General features: G+C 37.5%; 2 protein-coding genes across 5 annotated transcripts in view; both read right to left on the reverse strand.

The window, feature by feature from the left end:
- Sclp (leucine rich repeat containing protein 20 sclp) overlaps positions 1-1,470 on the reverse strand; it is a 51,039-nt gene extending 49,569 nt beyond the window's left edge. Inside the window, exon 1 of the mRNA XM_041775118.2 lies at positions 1,065-1,470. The gene's annotated coding sequence lies outside the window, so the exon portion shown is untranslated. The remainder of the gene's footprint in view (positions 1-1,064) is intronic.
- A 145-nt stretch (positions 1,471-1,615) lies between these two features.
- Vav (Vav guanine nucleotide exchange factor) overlaps positions 1,616-20,028 on the reverse strand; it is a 30,865-nt gene continuing 12,452 nt past the window's right edge. For 3 of the 4 annotated variants that reach the window (XM_041775117.2, XM_070288096.1, XM_070288097.1), the window contains 7 exons: positions 16,269-16,377; positions 16,005-16,172; positions 8,108-8,937; positions 7,268-7,645; positions 7,055-7,207; positions 2,117-2,288; positions 1,616-2,060 (listed from right to left, as the gene is read on the reverse strand). In XM_041775117.2, the coding sequence (XP_041631051.1) occupies positions 2,001-2,060; positions 2,117-2,288; positions 7,055-7,207; positions 7,268-7,645; positions 8,108-8,937; positions 16,005-16,172; positions 16,269-16,377 (1,870 nt within the window). In that variant the 3' untranslated portion in view covers positions 1,616-2,000. Of the gene's footprint in view, positions 2,061-2,116; positions 2,289-7,054; positions 7,208-7,267; positions 7,646-8,107; positions 8,938-13,592; positions 13,629-16,004; positions 16,173-16,268; positions 16,378-20,028 lie in introns of those variants that run through there. The other variant, XM_070288099.1, reaches the window with a different exon arrangement.

Raw genomic sequence — 20,028 nt, forward strand, 5'->3', positions numbered from 1 at the left:
AGTCGATCTAGCCATGTCCGTCTGTCCACCTGTCCGTTTCTACGCAAACTAGTCCCTCAGTTTTAAAGCTATCTGAATGAAACTTTGCATATAGTCTTCTATATACTCTTACTGCTATATATGTCGGAACGGGCCGGATTGGACGACTATATCATATAGCTGCCATACAAATGTTCGATAAATTTTTAGAAAAAAATTATAACTTGGCTGTCTTTCAAAATTTTTGCATCATTTTTGGGATATGGCCATTTTATATTATTCCAGAATTTTGGTAGAAATTATTAATTATATTATTAGCAGTAAGCTAGCTCAGAACACAATGGGTGTCGGTACTACACCTACTCTTGCAGGAAGATGTTCAGAAAGAAATGGAGTATTCAACCCAAGAAACAAGATAATAATGTGACTCTACACAGCAGTTGTAAGATCTAAACTAACATGAGGAGCACTTGTATAGTGGCCAGCACTGACTAGGGCATACAACATTCAGAAACAAACAAGAATACAGAGATCGGCCACGGGAGCATTAAGGTCATGTATCGCGGCAGGGCTGAATGCCAGTCTAAACATAATCGCAATGGAAAATTTCATCAAGAACACAGCACTCCAAAGCGCGGTGTGACTGAATGTAAGTAAAAGATGCAAGATCTACAGCACCGGGCACACTGATCCTGGAGGAAATAAACCATCGGATGAGAAAACGTAAAGAGACACAAAATGAACTCTCAGAAGAATACCGGGGACAAAAAGATTGGGTACCCGGATACAATCACATCCCCGGAAACGGGGAAGCTGGCGGCTTTCTAGGAAAGGATCAGAGGGAAGCGCAAATACTGAAGACACTCTAGATTCTCCGACCGCAGTCCAGTCGGAAATTCACGACCATTTCAAATTACTAACCAGCAAGGAATGGTTGATGAACAAGGAGCACAGCAGATTAAAACTATGTTGGCCAGAGTACAATAGAACACAGAGGACAGAGCTGATCTTCAAGAGTACAAAAAATCCCGGCCCCTGGCCAATAGGCACGCGCTCCAATAAGATGGTTCTACCTTTAAACTTACCCTCCTGTGTCGTCACTGCCCAGCACTTAACCAGCTCAGGACGCGTCACTTTGGAGCTCACCAGCTGGGTCACTAGCAGAAGTGGGAAGAGGGTCAGTGACTGCCATCCTCCTTGTAAATGTGACACAGATCGATATTGCGGAATCGTTTTTTTTGCTTTTCAATAATTTCTATATATTTTTTTTTGTTCGAACAAATTGTGGCTGCTTTGCTTTTTGTTTACTTAAAATGTACGATTCAACTAGAGTTTAGTCCAGCACACCAACAATATGGTGGTAAACATTCAATATACGGTATATTCTTTGTATGTTATATTTTGTGGTTTGTATATGGAAATATTTAAAGCATTGTATGGAAAAACGCGCATGGTATTGTGTGTAGATTTCAACGTCTTTAAAGACGTTGCTTAAGCAAGCTGCGCGTATAGTAAAAGAAAACACTTCTTGCGTCGAAAACATTACCATAGACTGAAGCTTAAAATAAGTATAAGCAACTGAAGGTTGACAAAGCAAACATAAGTGTGTGCGTTTCAAATATATAAGTCAAGCCCGTTGAAACCTTAAAGGTAATTTATTATTTTTTTTTCGTCTTCTGTAAATTTTCTTTTTTGTTTTGATTTGGATCTTTGAATTGTCGAAGGATTGGCACAAGATTCTTGAGCTAACAAAAAAAAAAAAAAAAAAATGTTACAAAAAAACCAAAAAACAACGAAAATTAAAAAAAACCTTAATGACAAATAATACAATTTTTGTTAATTCTCATATAGATATTTAACTAGGATGCAATATAGCTCCGGTTGTTGATACTGGTCACCCCCTCCTTAAGAATCCCTCCTTAAACAGATTCGGATTTAGGTCCTTCTTGTGGTAAGTCGGCAATGGCTGCCTTTGTGGGCTTGATGGCTTTGGGTGCAAAGTAGACCTCGTAGTTGTAGTATCAAAGTTCCTCGCTGGCCGGTTTCTGCTCCTGGACGTAGTCCTTTGGAAAGTAACCCACCTGAAATGACAGTCTGGCGTACAATTTCCCCAGAATCGAAAGCCTTGTGTGCTTACCGTGTCGCCGATTTTCCCGCGCCACCAACCCTTGCTGTCGCCATCCTTCCCTATGACCAGAACCTGGCAGTCGGTGCGCAGTTGCAGTTGATTGCTACCGGCCCTCGGTTCGAAGTCATATAAAGCAGTCGCAATTACCTCCTTGTAGGGCCACTGCAGCGACTGATTGAGTCTGAAAAACGGATAATAATTAGGCCTTGCGGTTAGATGTTTAGATATAATGTGAAAGCCCCATAAAAAGTTTATTTTACAAAAGTGTGACAAAAAGTGCAGCAATCCTATTTTTAGGATGAATTGCATTTTCCCAAGTGGTACATTTTCCACATAGATCCTAGCCAATCCACAAAATACGAAACGGTCTGCTTCTCCATCCCAAAGATCCTTTTAAAAGACTCAAGGTTGTTGGCCGGAACATTATTTTTCCAAAATGTTCCAAATCGTTTCCAATGTAATGTAAAAGCGCCTTGTGACCACTTTTTACACACATTAACCGATATCAGTATGCTAGTTTTTAAGATTAAAGAAAGGCGGGCGCTTCATTTTGAGAATTAAGAAAATATGATCGTGTAAAATTAAGAGAAAATAAAAATTAAACAACTCATTTTATTTTTATATTTAATCCACACACTTCGTGGCATTTGCTCTTATGTATATATTGTAATTTCTAGGATGGCGAACGGTACATTCGTGCGGCATAAAGTGCAAAAAAATATGACTAAATCTAGCATTTTTATACCCTTGCAGGGTAATATAATTTCAGTCAGTTTCTACGCAAACTAGTCCCTCAGTTTTCAAGCTATCTGAATGAAACTTTGCATGTAGTCTTCTATATACTCTTACTGCTATATATGTCGGATCGGACGACTATATCATATAGCTGCCATACAAGCGATTGGTAAATGTAGAGAAAATGTAAAGCTTGGAATTTAAAACTGTAACTGTCAAACTGTAAACATAATAAGTATAGGTAAAATGTAATGAAACTCTGTTTTGTGTGTGTTTTCAGCATTTTATTTATGTTATGTATAAATATAGAGCTTTTATATATTTTCTTTTTAATTTCTTAGCCAGAATGGCCCGATTCTTAATGATTCAATTGCAATCTGCAAGGGTATACAAACTTCGGCGTGCCGAAGTTTGCTTCCCTTCTTGTTTAAAAGGTTTTTAATTTTACCAGTACTATTTGCATTTTAAAACAAGAAAGGAAGCTAACTTCGGCACGCCGAAGTTTGTATACCCTTGCAGATATTATTTCATTACATTTTACCTATACTTATTATGTTTACAGTTTGACAGTTACAGTTTTGCATTCCCAGCTTTACATTTTCTCTACAGCTACCGATCGTTTCTATGGCAGCTATAAGATATAGTCGTCCGATTTTCATAAAATTAAAACCGAAATTCTGCAATAATATAAAATGGCCATATCTCAAAAATTTTGCAAAAATCTTGAAAATAACCAAGGTATATTTTTTTTCTAAAAATGTATCGAACATTTGTATGGCAGCTATGATATAGTCGTCCGATCCGGCCCGTTCCGACATAGCAGTGAGAGTATATAGAAGACTACATGCAAAGTTTCATTCAGATAGCTTTAAAACTGAGGGACTAGTTTGCGTAGAAACGTACAGACGGACGGACAGACATGGCTAAATCGACTCGTCTGTTGATGCTGATAAAGAATATATATACTTTGTAGGGTTAGAAAGGTCTCCTTCACTGCGTTGCAAACTTCTGACTGAAATTATAATACCCTGCAAGGGTATAAAAATGCATGCTTTGTTTATACAACAACCTCTAAAACAGAGGGATTATGCTTTGAATTCTGCTTTCACTCTAAGAATGCAAGAGTAGAAATCAAATGCTTATATGTTTTGTAATTTAACTAAAAAGTACAAATTAATATAAGAAGTACGGCGGAAAAAATGTCGCGTGCGACAAGGATTAAAATTTAATTAAAAAAAAACTGCTAAATTTTTTTAAGTTAAGCCAAATGCATTACTAAGATCAATCTATGCATAATATAAACTCATTGCGCTTTAACATCTTCTATCACGTATCGCCTAAATCAGTGCTTATACTGACTTCCCACTCAGAGCATTTGTGAGGAACGGTTGGGATTTTTCACAAATGCGAAACTCGCGTTCCCACAGAGCTGCGTGATAGTTGTGACGCGCAGACGCGCACAAATATATACGTAAGATATAAAATAAGGATGATAATGGATTATACAATAGAAAACTATGAATATAAAAAAATGGAATAGATTTGAATTAAATGCGCGCGCGCGCCATAATCGCGCCCAAAGGGTCACACTGGCCCGAGGAGGGTCTGGCCACACTATTATGGCAAATTTCTTCGGGTGTGACAGCCACACTCAACCGCGCCAGAGCGCTATATAAGGCGGGCCTCAGCCCTTGGAAGGGATTCAGTTTTCGGCCAGCGATCGGCCAAGTCCTCTACAGGAGCAAGGGTAAGCCAACAGGAAGGAGCCGCCTAAGGAGCAAGGACAAGTAAGGTATACTGGTAATAGTAATGGTAATAGTCGGACCCCGACCATACCTTACATCTATAACTTGGAAGACCTTAGGGCCTCTCTGTACGCCTCAATATTGGAAGACCTAAGGGCCTCCGTATAAGTCTCTATATATCTCGGTAGACCTTAGGGCCTCCGTGCACGTCTCAAACTTAGAAGACCTGAGGGCCTCTAAAACCATCTCTCTTTTAGAAGGCCTTAGGGCCTCTAACAACTTCTCAATCTTAGAAGACCTAAGGGCCTCTAGCAACTTCTCAATCTTAGAAGACCTGAGGGCCTCTAACAACTTCTCAATCTTAGAAGACCTGAGGGCCTCTAACAACTTCTCAATCTTAGAAGACCTTAGGGCCTCTAACAACCTCTCATCTTAGAAGACCTTAGGGCCTCTACAAACTTCTCATCTTTGAAGACCTTAGGGCCTCTACAAACTTCTCATCTTAGAAGACCTTAGGGCCTCTACAAACTTCTCATCTTAGAAGACCTTAGGGCCTCTACAAACTTCTCCATCTTAGAAGACCTTAGGGCCTCTACAAACTTCTAAAGATTGGAAGACCTTAGGGACTCCACAAATCTGCTCGCTAACTGGAAGATCTCAGGGTCTCCGCTAACAAGTTATTCCACTAACTGGCAGACCTGAGGGCCTCCACCAGTTATTCTCACTCTAGGAGATCTGAGGGGCATCCGCGCATCGGCGTTTCACCGACACCGTCGACCCGAGCGGGAAGAATGTACCTGGCCCTGAAGTGCGGCGTTCCAGAGCGACTACCCGTGGCAGCAGACTAAATCCAATCTTTTTAACAGTTGTAATGTTCGAGGCAATAAACATATAATAATAGTTACGGTATATTTCTCGGCGTTCTACTCTGGGACCGGGTCGGCATCTCTTTCAGCAACCACCTCATCCAACAAATAAATTTCTGAGACGAACCCTGGCCATCCTTGAGCCACCGGAATGACCAAACCGTCACAAAGTGCACTGCATCCGATTACAGCTGATCGATCAGCTGTGGCTCATGAAAACGTAAACAAAGACGGCTGAAGCGGCCGATGTAGGAGTAAAATGAATAGTGTCTGGTTATGCAGCCCGCACCTGATGACCCAGCGGCCAAACAACAGCAACAATAGATTTGCTCTGCGTAGCAAAGCTTTGCCTCTCCGCCTGCCTTCTGCATAACATAAACTTTATCACTCTCTCGCTCTAGTCCGTAACTTTGCATAGCTGCCCTTGGCCGTCCGCTAACTGCAGCAAAAATTCTTTTCTCAGTTCGTCTTCGCCTACGCTTGAAGGCGATCAGCTTAACTATTTGCCTATAACTATTTTTCGGACCAATTCGGGTCATAAATATCCGCAGCGGCAATTCGGCTCGCCTTCGCTGATAAACAATAGAAAACTTCGTGGCTTAATAAATATTTCATTTAATTTATAACGTTTAAACCAAGTGCGTATTTTTTGGGCCAAAAAGAAATTGGACAATTCGACAGCTATTGAAAAAGCTCAGTAGCTCAACAAATAGTTTATCAACCATTTAGGCTGTTTAACAACAGCAAAAGCACAAATTGAGTCAGATTTTATCCGCACTAAATTAAAATGAATTAGATGACGAGGAATGTGAGTTTCTGTAATGATTTTTCTCAAACAAAAAGCAAATGCCCCAAAGAGTGTATATTGGTGGTATAGGCATCCAAAATCTATAAAATAAGGTAGTGGTAAGCGGTTAATATTAAATAGTAGCAGTTGGGGACATTTTGGGGCAAGAATATACAGAAAAACACCAACAACTGTTATGGGTATGTTTGTAGCTTTGGCGCCGCATTTTAAATTCCATATTTCAATTCCTCGCTATCTTTGTTTACATTTTCGTGGTAAATGGTAAAATTTTCACTGTTAAGAAGAAGAAAGCAGAGTTGCACCGAAAAACTATTGCCTAACTATCGATAACAAACGGTGGTTAAATTTAAATGCACTCTGATGCCGGTCTAAAATGAGAAAATTCGGAACGGCAAAACCTTATAGGCAGTTTGTTAAACGGACGGTGGATGCGCTTTGACGCTCTGTGGGAAGACCCTATTAAACTCCACCATTTCTTGACGGGTGGGTACAATGACTGGCGAATTGGTAAGTGTTTTTTCTTAGAGTGAATTTTAAAATAAAACTGGGGCGAAGCCTTATTTCTTTGGTACATGCACTGCCATAAGGTAAACTTGAGCAACCCCATATTAAACAGGTCGAGCTAAAATACTTTTGTTTCACTGCTTTTTGGAGAGCCCGGTCTTTTAGCAGAAAGGTAAGTTAAAAGAAAATACCTATATATAATAGGCTCAACATTTAAATGCAATCTACCTCAAGAATTTTGATAAAGCTTTAATTAGAAGTAGATTTTTTGATTAGCTCTTTAGCTTACCCCGCAAAGTTCTCTCCAAGATCGTTGCGTTCGTAGTAGGAAACTAGCTCAACAATGGTCTTAAAGTGCCGTCGCGAGGACAGGCAGTAGAGCAATGATTCGCCAGAGTTCTCCTGGTTGATTTTCATATGCTTGATTACATGATCATCGGTTCTACGGAGAATGAATAGAGGTTGCAATAGAAGATTCATTAATAAAAGTCCGAATACTCACTTTAGGCTGAGAGCATACATCGTCTCGTGGGCAGTTGACGGGCCCTGCGGACGGACGCGCAGCAAATAGGTACCGATGCGCCGATTCTCCAGCCGATGTGCTGCCGTCTCTCGGTCCATGTTATCCGCGAACCAGTTAAACGCTGATAGCTGCCTGTCGCATACGGGCGGCGGCACGCTTACAAGATTCTGCTGGCAGCGCCCCGTTGACGAGATACAGCCCTTGTGTACACTGATTTGGCATACTTTGCACCGGTAGCCTTGGTGAATGCGACCCTTGAGAAACTTGCAGCAGTGCCGACACGTAGTTGGCTGATCAAAAGTAAATATCTCCATTTTGTGATCTGTGCTTCGACAGCCGAACGGTTCAAGACTTTCCCTATAAGCAGAGATAATCCGTTTATGGGAAAGTAATTAAATCAAGAAATTAGTCCAGTGCTCCAAGAATACAATGGCCGTAAAACATAGTCTACGTTAGGGTAGTCACAAAATGAAAATGAAAAGTTGGGACTTTCGACTATAGATTATAAAAGATTTAGGTAAAATCAATATCGAGGATCATTTATAAGAATAGATGTCATATGTAGGATATAATTATTTATATACAGCCATTCTTTTTTTTTCAAAAAAAAAATCCTATTTAGTTTAGCTTCAATGTAGTGACAAAACAGTTTGTTCCTATGCTATGTGACTAAGTTATGTAGAAAGCGAGTAAGCCAGACTTTATTCTTGAAAGTAAAATCCAAAACATAATTTATAAAAACTAGCTTTTTTTGATCGTAGGGGGTATAATAAAAAGAGTTCGTCTATTAAAAGATTTTAGCAGCAGTGGAATACTTACATGGCCTCGGTAAGGGCTTTCCGCCACTTATCCCGCTCAGGTTCCGTTTTAAGGTACAGAGTGAAAGCTGTTTTTCCCGATTTGCGGGCTAGCAGGAGTTGATACTTGAAGCGGGTATCGCGCCCGAGCAATCGGCGAGAGGGCCCCTGTTCCACTCGGTAGTCGGCTAAATTGTGCGAGTCACGATAGGTGTATTGCATATCGCCCGTTTTAATGTGGAGGGCCTTCACCATTATAAGGATCTTGTCGAAGACAAAAGCATAGCGCAGCTTAACTTTCTGGTCCTCATGAGCTTTAATGTTAAGTTCACCGTCGAGGAGCAGGCGCCCAAATTGCAGCAGATCGCAACCATTTCCATTCTGCAGTAGGTGAAGGTCGAAGATGCTATCCTTCACCTTTTGAATAATAACCAAGTGATCGGAATCACGCTTCACTTCGTTGATGTACTGCGACACATCGATCATGGCCTCCTTGGCACGCTCTAGCGACCGGTAGTCTTCATGCTGCGGCGACGTCTCCTTCACCAACTTGTCCAGCAATAGGTGATATTTAAGAATGCGCTGCATAGGCACCGACAGAATGTCGCGCAGCTGCAGCTTTCCCACGTTGTAGTCACGCTCGCACTTCTGCACCAGCTGATCGACGATCTGGTTTTTCTTGCACACATCCGCAAGGAAGTCTATAGCGCCAAGCAGGCAGGAACAGTATTCGCCGTAAATAAGGAACGGTTCGCGAAATTCGAGAAAAACCAGGGCCATCTTCTTTTTTGCATTCGGTATTAACGACTCTCTGAGCTTATCTAGGAAACTTGTATGGATGTCAGAAAGTTCCTGCAGAAGTTTCGGATAAAAATAAAAGGCAAAATTTCAGTTTAATTTTAAGTCATAATTCCTTTTTTTTTAATTATTACGAAGGTGTCGATTGGCCATGCTTGAACTAGTTCGTGTATCGGTACCGTTAACTGACCCTAAGAGATGGTTACCTCGTTGACTAACCCTATAGTAATCAAACGTTGATGTGCTCCTCCCCATTTGGTAAACAAACGACGATCCCTGGGTATATGGGTACTATAGTATCCTATAGTAATCGAACAAGGAGCCACCTACCACATGGGCACTCCCTTGACTACGTTAGTTAAGGTAAGTATGATAGGTAAACGCCACAGTAAACTCTTTAGAATAATACAAATTTGAAGACGGAATGATATATTTTCTATGGATTTCGAATTATGTACAAACAAAATATTTGCAACTTAAATTATAAAATAATAAACAGTCTTAACATTTAATAATTAATAAAATACAATAAGCTTGGTAGCTTGCATGTAAAATATGGTAGGACGTGCTAAGCAGGCCTTCCGCCTTAAAGAAATTCCGCTAGATGGCACTTTCTCAAAATTTACCACGTCCTACCATATTTTACATATGCATAACAACAGCCAATAGCGCCATCTGTATATCATATCACTATTTCTTGAAATTTTGAGGTACGATTCGGATTTATTGGTTCAGTTATTCCAGATTCGGGATTAAAATAACGAAATAATCGCAAACTCTTAAGTAAAAAATTATATATATTTAGCTCAGAGAGAGAGAGAAATTCACATTTTTGCTTCTCCTTTGGAATTGTTTAAATTTATGTTCCTGACAGTAGATTTTGATTTGTCTCAGTGGCCTGACCTGGTAAGCAGGTAGTTTATGAATTCTGATACATGGGTTTGAATCCCAGCCGAAATACAAGAAATGTAAGTTATCTTGCTCTCTCTCTTTCTCTCTCGATGTCTGAGTTTTACGGCGGATTTCTTATTCCTTCAATTCTTTATAAAACTTAAATATATTTTACCGTTAGACTAAACTTGGCAATAAAGTGAAATTATATTATGCGTTGAATACACTCACTTACACACACACACACAAGCGTTATAGTCGGTACTGCTGAGGGTTATGGGAAAATGGAAGGGCTTGTTAACATATCTATATATATAAAAATGGAGACAAAAAATGTTAGCGATCAAATCACAAGAGAACGGCTGGGCCGATTTGGCTCAATTTTTTTTCAGTTTTTTGTAATTGCCAGAAGAAGGTTATAACATAAGAAAATTTTGGGAAGTCCTTCCGGAAAGGTCGATAGCGGCTCAACAGATGGACACACTGTTGTATGTAAAATTCTGAAACACCCTACAAAGATCATAGCTGCGTTGAAATTGTGTATCAATGAACTCGGTAAAAAAATATTTAAACAAAAAAATCGAGCTAACGAAGCATTACCAAAGTGAGCTTAAACAATTGGAAGTAATGCCTGCTGTTAGACGATCAAATCTTGGGCGGCGTTCACGCAGTGCAATAAATAATCAGAATTTCCGTAATAGTCGGACGCAAGAGGAACGTACAGAAATAAATGCATCGATACGTGCCCAAATGGCACAGCTTCGCGCTGCACAAAGACCACCTCAAGCCCGACAAAATAATAGAGGAAGACGAGCCGCAAATGAAAACTTGAATCGCGCTGCATTCGCATACAATCCTGAAACATCCTACAAGGATCTTACGTGCGTTGTTATTGGTTCATTATCTGTTGTATGTCAGCATTGTAATGCATTGAAGTTTCGGTTGGAAACCCCCGGCTTATGCTGTGCAGGTGGCAAAATTAAATTGCCCGTTTTGGCTCATCCACCAGAGCCTTTGTACTCGCTACTATATGGAAACTCAGCCCAATCAAACAGTTTCCTGAAGCTTGCACAAAAATATAACGGATGCTTTCAAATGACGTCTTTTGGAGCCGAGGTTGTTCAACAATCAGGCTACAATCCAAGTTATAAGGTAATGGCGTCTCTTTATTATCACATTTTTTCAAAATTGAATCCCAACATTCAGATTCAAGGGGCGCTTTGTTACCACCACAAAACAAAGATCATAAATTCCTTCAGATCTATTTCATTGGTGATTCGGAAGTTGAACTAAATCACCGCTGTGCAATTTTTACTGCAACTAAACGTGAAATTATCGAACAATTGCAAAATCTTCTCCATGAGAATGAACTGCATTGAATATAATGCATTATTACGAACACAAAAATCATTATCAGCGCTGACAAAAAAGACCCACTGCACTATGGTCCAGAATCCGTTTTTTTTGGCATAAAGTCGATTTTTTTATGTTAATATATCGTTGTTTTCTTATTTTAATCTTAAAGTAAATTCATCATACGTTATAAAAATGTTAACTAAATGCTTTAAATGTGCCACCAAAGCCTATTGAGAGCTTTTAAAAATGCGATTGCGATCAGCTCATTTCCGAATAGAAATTCGCGCCAAAATATTTAGTTACTTTATGTTGTGTCAGACGTGTTATTTTGGTTCAAAAAAATCAACTAAAATATGGAAAATAATCTTCAAGGTATGCACTATTTAATGTACATTGTAATTTTTTGTGTAGTTCTACGTATTTAGTGTTGTGTAATGTCAAATTTATGTGTATGTTTTTAGAAAACTATCATGCGTTCTCCATGTTTCGTGGAGTATAACTAATAAGCTTCTCCATGCTGACAGCAACTAATTGGTCCAGATTGTACTCCTGGATGTTGTCTTTAACCACAAACAAAAAACTCATCCCCGTTCGTCCCCCTTTTCTAATATTTTGGTAATATACATAGTTTATTCACAGCGAACTTTTTAAATTATGGAGCAGCAACAATCGAAAAATTCAATCTGTATCGAAGTGACTATGCACCAAAATTAATAAAGACACTGTGAAATACAAGAAAATGAAGGAAATAGATTAAAAATGCAGTAATTTTTATAGTGATATTCATAAATATCTTCCCAAATGTAAATACGTTCTTGAACGGTTAATTTCTTCCAATAATTCTAATTATAAATTCGGAAAAATATCTCTCTTTTTTTTAACAACTTTTTCATTATATATGCGTTAATTATGTATATAATAAATGGTAATTATGTACATATATAAAAATTATAAATTAAATATCAATCAGTTTGCAAGGGCGGCAAGAGTGGGCGTGGTCGTACTGGCCCAATTTTTTGTACACAAGTTGTTAATGCCACAACAATAAAATCTGCGAAGTTTAAACCCTGTAGCTCCATTTTTCGACTTTATGCCAAAAAAAACGGATTCTGGACCATAGTGCACTGGTAGCCATGCAAGACAATTTAATGCTCCCACTATCAATGAAGTCGCAGTGGTGATTGTTGGCGAGAATGTTGAATCACGCGATATTGTTCTTAAGCGTCGGGATAATGGCCAAGTGCAGCGAGTTTATGAGACTCATCGGTCTTATGATGCTCTTCAATACCCGTTGATGTTCTGTCGTGGAGAAGATGGGTATCACTTCAACATAAAGATGGTCAATCCAACGACAGGTTTGTTTAAAAGTCATCACGTCTTTTTAATTCTACAACTGAGTTTGAATTCAAAATTTAGGAGAAGAAACGAATAAGAAGGTTAGTTGTATGAATTATTATGCGTATCGATTGATGATTCGACTTAATGTTGACAATCATCTGTTAAGATACCGCCGTTTGTTTCAACAGTACTGTGTCGACATGTACGTCAAAGTAGAAACGGAACGTCTCAATTTCATTCGTTTTAATCAGTCGAAGTTGCGCTCAGACGAGTACATCCACTTGCGTGACGCCATCGCTACTGAAGGACACGCGGCCAACATCGGTTTTTTGACCATTCTCCCAGCTACTTATGTTGGAAGCCCGCGCCATATGCATGAGTATGCTCAAGATGCGATGACGTATGTCCGGAATTACGGACGCCCGGATTTATTCATCACCTTCACATGCAATCCGAAATGGCCCGAAATTACCAATTTGTTGCTTTCAGGACAAACATCCAGCGATCGACCTGACATCACTGCACGAGTATTCAAGCAAAAGATCACAGTTTCAATAGTAGTGTTTCGACATGTACGTCAAAGTAGAAACGGAACGTCTCAATTTAATTTGTTTTAATCAGTCGAAGTTGGGGCGAGATAAAGTTCGCCGGGTCCGCTAGTATATATATAAAACTGAAAACTGAATATCATTTTGTGAGGGTATTATCGTATTGGGCCTATTTGGGGAAAACCACATAAAATAAAAACACGCCGTTTTCGTTACCTCCGGGTGATGTGGAAATGGGGATTAATTAGACGTGAAAAGGGTATCAGTTTGTATTTGGAAATATTGAGATGTAATAAGTACTTGGAGTCGTACTAAAATTATTAAGATCCAATTGTAAGTTTGACTAGCGTGAGCGTTTAAGGGTCGCTGCAGGCATAGTTTAACATCGTCAGCGGACATAAGTAATCTAGAGTTGGTTGGAACAAGGTTAAAACCAGTAGACCAGGAGGCTGCTAAACAAAACTTTTTGGGTCCCCTCATTTTAATAACTCACAATTCATTGAAGATCAAAAGAAAACTCCATTTAGTCGAGCTTTGTTACAAGAAGAAAAAGTATTAACAAAGTAATAAGCTTACTAAAGTCCATGTAAGTCGCATCACATCACAAATGATGTAAGTTCCAAATGATTAAAAATAAATGTTAAGATGGGGAAATGGAAGGTGTTGCCAGTGACGAGTGATTATATTCTCAGAGTTTTGCGATAACCGACGACTTAGAGATTCCCCTATAGTTACTGGTGTCTGATTTGCTACCTTTTTGTTGAGAGGAATGACAAATAATTCCTTACAAATAAGGGTAAATTCAGAGGTTTCAAAAGATGTGGTAAACAATTTTTGCAGGGGGTCACACAGAGCCTCTGTACCATACCACCGCACGCAGCCCGGTATTCCGTCGGGACCCGGTGAATATACTAGTTTTACACGTTAAAGCCTAGTACTCTGACGAGAAATATTTTTTTTAATATTTGTTTACAAACAGCTGTCCAGTGTGACCAAAAAAATCCTTAAACGCCATAAAAAGTACATTTTCATGGCATTTCAGGATTTTCCTTAATTTTTTTTGGTCACACTAGCTCGGTAGCGAAATAAACAGCGATCCCGCTGTCTAATTTAGACATAAATATGGCATTAAAATGTCCTTTGTGGGTTAAATTCCATATTATGGGCTTCCCCTTGACAGCCCCTATCAATGCCACCTTTTTCCTTCAACTTTCCCTCCAAATCAAATGAATTATTTAGACAGCGCGATATCAGCTGTTTACTATCTTGATCTGGCAACGCCATTCAATTTTCGCAGGCATCATTTTCGTCGTCAGAGTACCGGAAAAATCGACGTGGCTAAAAGTTCTTCTTCTTCTTTTTTCGACACCGTTTTTTTTATATGGAGTTTGGCCGCTGTCTAAATTTATACAGCGGATATTTCTCGTCAGAGTACTAGGCTTAAAGATCCAGACTTAGGCAGCTTTTGTTTAAAATGAGACTAAATATTAAATATTCTAAAAAGAATACGAATAAAGCAATAACAAAAACTAGTAGTATCATGAATTAAAAATCTTAAATTAAGATTTTGGTTATTCTTAATATTACAGAAGTGTGGATACTACTGTTGTCTCAAAAATGGAAATCATAATGTCGTCTCGCTCTTACGACCATTCTTAAAAAATCTATTATTAGCTCAGAGAAAGAGATACACTTTTTGTGTTTGATTTGCCTCATGGGTTTGAATCCCGGCCGGGGATTAAGAAATGTAAGTTGCTTTTAATAAGATTAATACTAATTACTAATTGAAGTGATTTATTAACCATTTGTAGCTCTATAATTACAGATTAAACTAATTCTTTCTCATCAATGTTTAATTTAATAATGTTAGCAAAGAAGCGAGAACATCTGCGAGAGAACCCCTTTTTAGACTATTTCTCTCTCCGAAAGAATTTGACTGATTAAAACGGTTGACCGTTTTGTGCGAGTGCCCTTTATTCTGTAGCAGTCTACATGACTGCTAGTTAGGAATTATTGTACGATTTGATACACTTTTTTTGGTCTCATAAGGGAGAAGATTTAAAAAATAAAACCAAAGCATAATAAAAAAAATAAAATAAAACAAAATTTTAAAAAATGTACTTAAGAAGAACAAAGATCCCAACATAAAATCAGGGATCGCATATAAGAGTTATGTAAAAGTACAAATTTACATATAACTTTTATTTTAAAATTTGAAAATAAAAATTGACAAAAACGTTTATTTTAAAAATGGAAAATAAAAATTGAATTGCAATAACAATAACTGAGCGACCTATTTTAAGGATTGGCATATATAATTAATCTAACTTTCTATACCTTTCGTTTGATGTATTTATTAATTTATGAATTTGACTTATGACTTCGGAATGTGCGTTTGAATAAAATGCATATGCAAAAAAACATGCAAAATATATGAAAACATACAAAGAATGCATAATATATGCAAATATGTAAAGTAAACACATATTACAACATTTAATAAAAGAGATGCTTACGGTGGTAAATAGGTTAAAATTGAATCTGGATCCTAAAAATGCAAATATGCAATTTCCAAGAATCACTACATACATCAAAAGAAAGGTATTGAAAAATAAATATTAATTATTGTCAATTTTTATTATAACTGGACACTTCAATTGTAATATATCAATATCCACATACGGGACCCTTGCATGGGTTGTCAAAACAACGAGGCTTCAAGAGAGACTAAGGTACGGATCTACTTGACTGTCAAATTCCTGCCAGCCGTGAACGTCAATTGCAAAAAGTCCTTGATAGTTTTGCTAAGCACAAATAATCTGGGTGCCGGGATATAATAACCCCCCGGGAAATAAATATAAAAAAAACGGGCCTGGCAGGATAAAAACGATAAAAATAGAAGAAAGCAATTAGCTCATGTAACCAATTTGTAAGAATTTAATTTAAAGTTGAAGTGACGATTTGATCACTAAGATCATTTCTACATACTCTGATGCGCGGGAAGATAATACGCAGCTCTTCCTGACTGAGATGACGCTCCAGTGGAGTCATGAACTTGGTTTTCAGCGCGTTGAGTACGTCTAGATAGTTGGACTCTGTGTCTATCAGCTCCCGAATGACGTAGTCGCGTTGCTCCAAGCTCGTCGGAGAGGTGGTCTGCGGAGGAAGACGGGTATATAGCGATTAGGGTGGTCAATGGCCAGGGGACTGATCAGCAGAGTGTCCACGCACGGACAGGCAGCTCAATTCTACCTGGCTTTTACTCGTCCTGTGCAGTGCGCACAGGTCTTGGTACACCTCCTCTTCTTTGGTGTTGGTGTGGTCGTAACCGGTTCCATTGCATGCAATATTGTCGGTGGTACTAATCAAAAATGAAGGGAAAAGAAAAACCAAAGAAAAGATAAACAATAATGAAAATGTACGATGAAAAATATAAATTAGAAAAAAAAATCTATATAAGTGTACTGAGGATTGTCGATGCTCAGTTTTCTAAAATGAAATGTAATGAAAATGAACAAACATTCGTTTTTTGTCTCTTATGCCACATTAATGATGAGTTTATTTCAGGAACCGTAACCATAAGTGAAAAAATAAAAATTAATGTTTAATGGTTATATATTGATTTTAATATGTTTTTCCTACTAATAATAATTCTATTTTTATACCTTTTTAATCGCTCAAAGAATATTTTGTATTCATTTGGTCAAAAGAATAACACTAAAAAATAATCCTTATATTTTAAGCGTTCGTTTTCGCTTGAAATATCTCTTAAATTGTAATATCCTCTATCTAAAACGTTTCTTCGGAAAAACGTTTACATGATCATCCTATAAAGCCAAAAGAGACAAACCCAAAAAACAAATTTTTTTCAGAAAAAATGTATTATATTAATTCGGAGAATTTTTGTTTGAGAAATGTGAACTTCATTGTACATAGGTTTCACTGTTGTATTCTAGCAGTCCTGGGCCACCATCAAGTTCGGAAAGAGCAGTCCAAAGTCTACACCCCTCGAGGAAAAGCCGGTTCACTTTTTTGTGAGCTCCTTAATTTTATGGAGTAGCATCAGGTGACGAAGACGCAACCATAGAGACAGCCATAGTGAACTTATTGAGGCTGCTCAGCTGTCGTCAATCGCTGACAACTGCAGCCCAAAGCCATTTTACGTGAATATCAATATTATGGAATATTCGGTTCTTAATTTAGTGTAGTAGAAACAAGGCTTTTTTTTGGTCGCCTGTTCTCGATTCAAAGGATCTTAAAATAATAATAATAATAATTATTCTGGTTCTTTGAGCGATTGGGGTAATATATAAAGATCTAGATTTAAGCAATCATTGCGTATCTTGAAATTGTAGTAATTAGTTTTTAATGCGGCTTTTCCAAGTGCATGATTTCTTGATTTAAAGAAAATATTGATAATCAATTCTCACGGTCCCTAGCCTTTTTCTTTTTATTCCATTCCCCCTTAACATATTCATTTTTCAGACCAACTTACAAAAAACGTTAATGGGATCTAAGCAGGCTTAAGGGTTATTTAAATAAAACTTTTTAACTTTCAATAAAAAAAAGAAAAGCATAAAGTTTCTCGTTTAAAAGAATGTTAACTCTACAATGAAAAACAATAACTTAAACTGATACAAGCAAAATAGGTTGCAGGTTGTAGCTCACTGATGAGTGCTTTTTTCGGCGTTTTGGCGCCATGGAAATTTTTTAAAGTAAAATTGCCTCTTCAATTGTGTTATCCTTTTTAAGGATTTTAAGACACCTAACTATTTTCAAACTCAAACTATTTCAAAAGTAAGAGCACTTTTCTCAAAGATATAGCAAGAGATAAGAGGACTTGGAAAACGTTTATACTATTCCATCAATATTATCGGTTTTTGTTTTAACTCTGATAACAGTAGATGAGTGTAACTTTAATAACTGCAACTTTGGCCGCTTGTTATTAAATTTATAAAATTTATATTGTAATTTCTTTTAAGCAATGCTAACTTGTGGTCTGATGATTTGGGTAGCGCCAAAGAAACGATCGTAACCACAGCTGCTACTTGTCTATTGACAAGTTGTTTTTGGCTAGTCAAGCCATTGATTTTTATAAAATCGAAGCCGACTAGACCTCGAATCTGAAGAACTTTGCAAATACAAGAACATATATGTATCAATTCAGCCATTTAATCAATAAATACTGTAAAACGCTTAAATTCTAATAACAAAACAATATTTCTGATATTTCCCATGTAGACGATATTTTAATGGGGTCACTAGTTTGAATAGTAACGGACTCGTGTGTTGATGCCAATAAAAAATTTATGATTTTAGAAATTATATATTCCTAATCAGTATGAACAGGAAATTCGACTTAGTCATGTTTATCTGTCCGTTTATACGCAAACTAGCAGGCCTGAATGTATCATTAAAGAAATCAATATTGACAAACATTTCTCAGTATCAATTTTTTATCTGGTCATTTTAAGAACTTGTGGGAAATTTTTCGTATTCATTAATAATTGCCATATTTGAAGCTTGATCGACGATTTATCGAAACTGTTTTGGTTTATTTTTAAGACAGAATCGGACCGATATGATATGGGCTGATAAGGCCCATTCAAATATGTATATATTATACCACATTCAATATATCCATCTATCTATCTATCTCAAGTTTCATACAGATAGCTTTAATACTGAGAGGCTAGTTTACATAGAAACTGGCAGTAAATCATCTCGACTGTTGTTGCAGATCAAAAATATATATGCTTTATGCTGCTCTGCCAACATCTGACTAAAAAGTTAATATATTTTCTTTATTTTAGATTCATGTTAATTTTGTGACTCAAAAATGTAATCTATTGAAAGGTCTATCGGAATTTGGGAAATATCACGAGCGCTCTATAATTTCATCAGTGATGAATAAACTTTTTAAATCTTTTGCGAACTTTATGCTAGAAATACAAATCACTTAACGGGTTATAAATTTATTTTAACCAATGTCTCGGCCCTAGTGTCACAATGGTTTGCATATCAATATTTCGTTTCTCCATAGCTTCCAGATATTCATACAAACACTCTGAACATAATGCAAGCATGTGTAAAGCAAGAGTCTTACAATACTACTGAAGGTAAAAATGCACAAAATAATAAATTAATCAATTATGTTATTATTAGCTACATTAAACATACAGTACAGGCCGACAGCTTTATAGAACCAAAAACCGTAATGTACAATTCCGAAAGTTTTAGATCCGCTGAACTCGAATCTGGTCTCAGAGAATCGTCTATATTTAAGTTATTCATTATATTTTAACTCAAAAGTGCTATATTAGGGTATATTTAAAATTTTTTTCCAAACGATTGTTACAGCATCTTAAAGTACTGTTTTTGCTTTTCTAAAATTAATTTTTAAAATTTGGTTTCGGTATGGCATATGCCATAAAAGATGTCTTTATGGCAGAGCTTGCAAAAAACTGTCGACAGTTTCTAGTTGTCTGCATATATGTGTCTCTCTCTCACTCTTTACGAAAAGACTCAAAGAGCACCCGTTCATGAGTTCTTGGAATGAGCTCGCGCGCGTTCAGAGCGAACTCGTTTTTTTCTATTCTGTTTTGTTTCGGTTGTCCCATGAACCGTGGTCAGTGAACAAAAGTCTTTTGCGTTTGTATTGGTATACATTCACACGCATAGGCTCGCAACGAGAGCACAGGAAAAACCGCGTCGACAGTTATTTGCAAGCTCTGCTTTATTGAATTAAATTCGTTTGTCTTTCGGAACTTGCCCTCTGTCATCGGTAATTCATCAGGTGAATCATGTATGACAACTTATTTTTGGAACTGTAGGGAATGCAAAGAGAATAGAAACGTAAAAAGAGACTTTAAACATTTTTAACCTCTAAATATTTTTACGCAGATCAAGTCTGATATCCATTGGATCTGATTTGTCTTCAAGCTTCGAAAAAAAATTAACCATCAAGCCCCTAGTACGTAGAAGCGCCAAAACTCACTATCTATCGATTGGG

This window comes from Drosophila kikkawai, chromosome X (assembly GCF_030179895.1).
Source record: "Drosophila kikkawai strain 14028-0561.14 chromosome X, DkikHiC1v2, whole genome shotgun sequence".
Classification (NCBI taxonomy): Eukaryota; Metazoa; Arthropoda; class Insecta; order Diptera; family Drosophilidae; genus Drosophila; species Drosophila kikkawai.